Genomic DNA, 224 nt, shown 5'->3' with positions numbered 1-224 from the left:
GAGGCGGAGCTTGCAGTGAGCTGAGATCCGGCCACTGCACTCCAGCCTGGGCGGCAGAGCAAGACTCCGTCTCAAAAAAAAAAAAAATTCATATTAGACAGAAACAGAAACCCTACATAGCAAAGAATGTGGAAAATCTTTTAAATGTTCCTCAACCCTTAATAAGCATAAGATAATTCATACTGGAGAGAAACCCTATGAATGTGAATGTCGGAAAGCCTTTA

General features: G+C 42.0%; 1 protein-coding gene across 1 annotated transcript in view; it reads left to right on the top strand.

Moving 5' to 3' along the window:
* Positions 1 to 176, top strand: part of LOC105503310 (zinc finger protein 506) — a gene marked incomplete at its 5' end in the record, with an annotated part of 16,713 nt that extends 16,537 nt beyond the window's left edge. Inside the window, one exon of the mRNA XM_011930167.1 lies at positions 98 to 176. Within this exon, the coding sequence (XP_011785557.1) occupies positions 98 to 176 (79 nt within the window). The remainder of the gene's footprint in view (positions 1 to 97) is intronic.
* Between the last annotated feature and the right edge of the window lie 48 nt (positions 177 to 224).

The sequence above is a fragment of the Colobus angolensis genome, unplaced genomic scaffold (genome assembly GCF_000951035.1).
Source record: "Colobus angolensis palliatus isolate OR3802 unplaced genomic scaffold, Cang.pa_1.0 Scaffold845, whole genome shotgun sequence".
NCBI lineage: Eukaryota > Metazoa > Chordata > Mammalia > Primates > Cercopithecidae > Colobus > Colobus angolensis.
Note: the sequence above shows the minus strand (reverse complement) of the source record. Positions and strands in the feature narration are given on the sequence as shown.